At 45.9% G+C, this 3219-nt stretch overlaps 1 protein-coding gene and 1 long non-coding RNA gene across 2 annotated transcripts in view; one reads left to right on the top strand and one right to left on the bottom strand.

The window, feature by feature from the left end:
- Positions 1-1514, top strand: part of LOC116673034 (uncharacterized) — a 17313-nt gene extending 15799 nt beyond the window's left edge. Inside the window, exon 3 of the long non-coding RNA XR_004327718.1 lies at positions 1365-1514. This is a non-coding gene — a long non-coding RNA (uncharacterized LOC116673034). The remainder of the gene's footprint in view (positions 1-1364) is intronic.
- slc37a3 (solute carrier family 37 member 3) overlaps positions 1-3219 on the bottom strand; it is an 11387-nt gene that overhangs the window by 3118 nt on the left and 5050 nt on the right. Inside the window, exons 8-13 of the mRNA XM_032505115.1 lie at positions 3035-3119; positions 2500-2714; positions 2246-2387; positions 745-846; positions 434-633; positions 91-156 (exon numbers count right to left, since the gene is read on the bottom strand). Of these exons, the coding sequence (XP_032361006.1) occupies positions 91-156; positions 434-633; positions 745-846; positions 2246-2387; positions 2500-2714; positions 3035-3119 (810 nt within the window). The remainder of the gene's footprint in view (positions 1-90; positions 157-433; positions 634-744; positions 847-2245; positions 2388-2499; positions 2715-3034; positions 3120-3219) is intronic.

Raw genomic sequence — 3219 nt, 5'->3', positions numbered from 1 at the left:
GAAACTGAGTTTGACACCGCTGCCGTAGTGGTATTTATTCGAGCCACAGACGGTAAAAAGGCCTTTTGTGATTTCAGGTAATCCTCTTACCATGACGATGAAGAAGTAGAACACATACATCCAGCCCAGCTTGCTCTCAATCAGGGACACCAAGTACTAGAGGATGACAGACAGACATAAATTAGCATGCAATTTCATTACATAAAAATACAAATATTGCGTTAATCTTATTCCTTGCAGTACATTGTCTCTATTGTGAATGGACTATAGCGGCAGGACAAGTGTTGCTTAAGAAATTGTAACAAAATGATCAGTGCTTTTCAGTAGCTGAACACAGAAAGACACTGACCATGATAAAGTACACACTTGCACACAGAACCACATCATCATCAACTTTATTTCTGCTCATGAAACGACCAGTATTTTTATTCACCTGTCCCGCCGCAGCTCCTATACTTCCTGTTCCGTCCACTATGCCGGTGACAGTAGCCAGAGCCTCCTGATTGCCCCTCAGAGCCCCCTGTCTCCCCAGGTCAGCAGATATGGCAGAGCTGATCATATTAGACGGGCCGCCGATGAAGAAGCCAGTGGTAGCCAACAGCGCGCCGTTAATCACCTGGTCATTCGGTGAGCCTGAGAAGGATGGAAATGGTAATAACCCCACCATACCTCATATTATGAGGTTTCGTTGATTGTTGCCTTCTGATTTTCAATTGATCCACTAATAGTGAACTCTGTACTCACGGCTGTATCCCACCAGGGCTCCCATCGCCAGTGCCAGGCTCATGGCCAACACTGGGGATCTCTTTCCCATGCAATCCGAAATCAAACCCTGAACGGTCCCTCCTGATGCAAAGAAACACAATGAGAAAAATACATCCAACTCTAACCATGTTTTTTTTGTATGAAGGGGACAGAAGAGGAGAAATGTCTTATTTTACGGACTTTTCAGTTGTTGACCTGTACAGTTACGAAGGCTAGCAAACACAATTTTACAGTATACTAGCCACTTGCTGAGAGTAATAATAATAATGTATACTTTATTAATCCCGCAATGGGAAATTACAGTGTTTTGATTCTGTTGTTATTACACACAGGCCTGAATTACACACACATGCTTAGTACCTATACATACACTAAATGGAGAGATGTCATAGTGAGGGAGCTGCCCATGGAAAGGCGCCCCGAGCATTTGGGAGTTTGGTGCCTTGCTCAAGAGCACCTTGGGCGCCTAAGGAGGTGAACTGGTCTCCAGCTACCAGTCCCCCACCATACTTTGTTCCATATGGTGACTTGTGTTGCTTTTGTCTTATTTTCTTAGTGTACACATGTCCCTTGGAAAACTAATTTCAATGAGACTAAAGCCCTATTCGCATGGGATTAGTATTACCTGGCGACCTCTGGTCATTTGTAATAATAATGGTGTTGTCTGTAATCTTAATCCAGTGCGAATCAGCCATGTCTGTAATTTGTCAAGTAAAAATTCCCCCGCAAATGACCTACCATAATTCGCCAAACACCAAGGTTCTGTGCTAACATTAGTCCTGTACATGTCTGTGTTTTGGCGGAGTTGTATATCATTATTTCAAGGTTTATGTTTCCCGTGTGCCTTTTTATCCCTCTTGGATCGCAAGGGGCTACAGACTCCACCTTTCATTGCCCACCTAGTCTGGACCACTGCCCGACCGGAGACCTCTGCCCCGAGTCAATGTGCTCCCTTCGGCTTCGTCCGAGGGCTGATGGTGATGTTGTGTGGGTGACGCTGTGGCCTAATGATAGGGTATGAGCGTCTGATAACCTCTACCGGGCCTGGCCCAAAGAGACACCAAACCCCGACCCAAGTGTGGCGCGGCAGCCTCGCCCTGGCCGTCCTCTGGGGCACTACCCAACTCTCTTGGTACACATAAGTCACTAAATTCAAGAAAAAGCAGGCTCCGCTTATCCCGTGCGAATGTGCCACACAAAACTCAGATGTTGGGGGGTAATTTCTAAATCAAGGTCCCCAGATGATGTTTTTTCAGTGATTAGGCCCAGAATGTCTCTGGGAACGTCTCTGGGCACTGGGATTAGGCAATGGTTATGGTTAGGGTTAGGTTAGGTGCCTTGAAGTCAACGGCTGCAGCGCTGCCTGGAAGGAGATGCTTAAAACACCATCGAGCCTTGATGATAGTAATACCGTGCGAATAGGGCTTATGATTATTATTAGGATGGAAGGAAATGCAAAAAAAATCTGCCTGCCACTCACCGATGATTCCTCCGACATCATACCACACAGAGAGGCGGTCAGCCTCGGCCTCCTTCCAGCCGTAGTTGTTGCTCAGGTAGAAAGGAAGCCAGAAGAAGAAAGAGTAGTTGACCAGCTTCAGACAAGCATACGCCAGGGAATACTGCAGCACAAACAGACACAGAGTTAACATGTATTGGCATCATTCAATCTTGTTTTTTTTAAAAGACTGTGCGAATGAATTTGTCTTGACTTGTTGAGAGTTGTGGACTCACAGGTAGCACTCCAGGCAGACAGAAAGCCTGGCAGAAGCCGATGGCTCGAGGAGTCTCGGCCAGGGGTTCGTCCGGCGGCTGAACTTCTTGGTATTGTCTGGCATACACCTCCGCCTCCACCTCATCCTCATCCTCCTCGTCGCTCATCAAAGGCCTGTGGCTGTCTGTGTCCCTCTCCACCGGACTGAGTCCAGTCTCTGACTCAAAGCTCAAACCTGACTCACACAAACACAAATTCAAGCTGTGGAGATTGGCAATGAATTTATGCAATAACACTAAACTGTTTCTATTTTGGGCAGAGGTCAAGTTCAAAATGGCTTCCATGGGAAAATCTATTTAAAGAGAAAATAGTTGGGCGGTCACAAGTGCACACACATTAAAACACTTAATCAGAAAGGAGGGTTTCATTTTTCACAGTTATTTGTAATATTGTCACCTGAACAGAATGTTATGGTAATGTTGGGATGCAGCTAAATACACTGAAAGTGCACAAACGACACACAATTTGTTTTTCCATGTTCCATGCGGTCCTTACCGACTTCTTTTGGGGAGGTAAGTAGGCCGAAGAACACCACCACCCCCCCGGCAAACTGCACCATTGAGGTCACCAGGAAGGCATACTGCACACAGAAACATAGGTACATCATGTTAGCGTTTAGTTAATGAGACAATTATAGTAAAAAGCATCAATATGTGTGTGTGTGTGTGTGTGTGTGTGTG

This window comes from Etheostoma spectabile, chromosome 23 (assembly GCF_008692095.1).
Source record: "Etheostoma spectabile isolate EspeVRDwgs_2016 chromosome 23, UIUC_Espe_1.0, whole genome shotgun sequence".
NCBI lineage: Eukaryota > Metazoa > Chordata > Actinopteri > Perciformes > Percidae > Etheostoma > Etheostoma spectabile.
The sequence above is the reverse complement of the archived record's forward strand: the minus strand, read 5'-3'. Positions and strand labels throughout refer to the sequence as shown.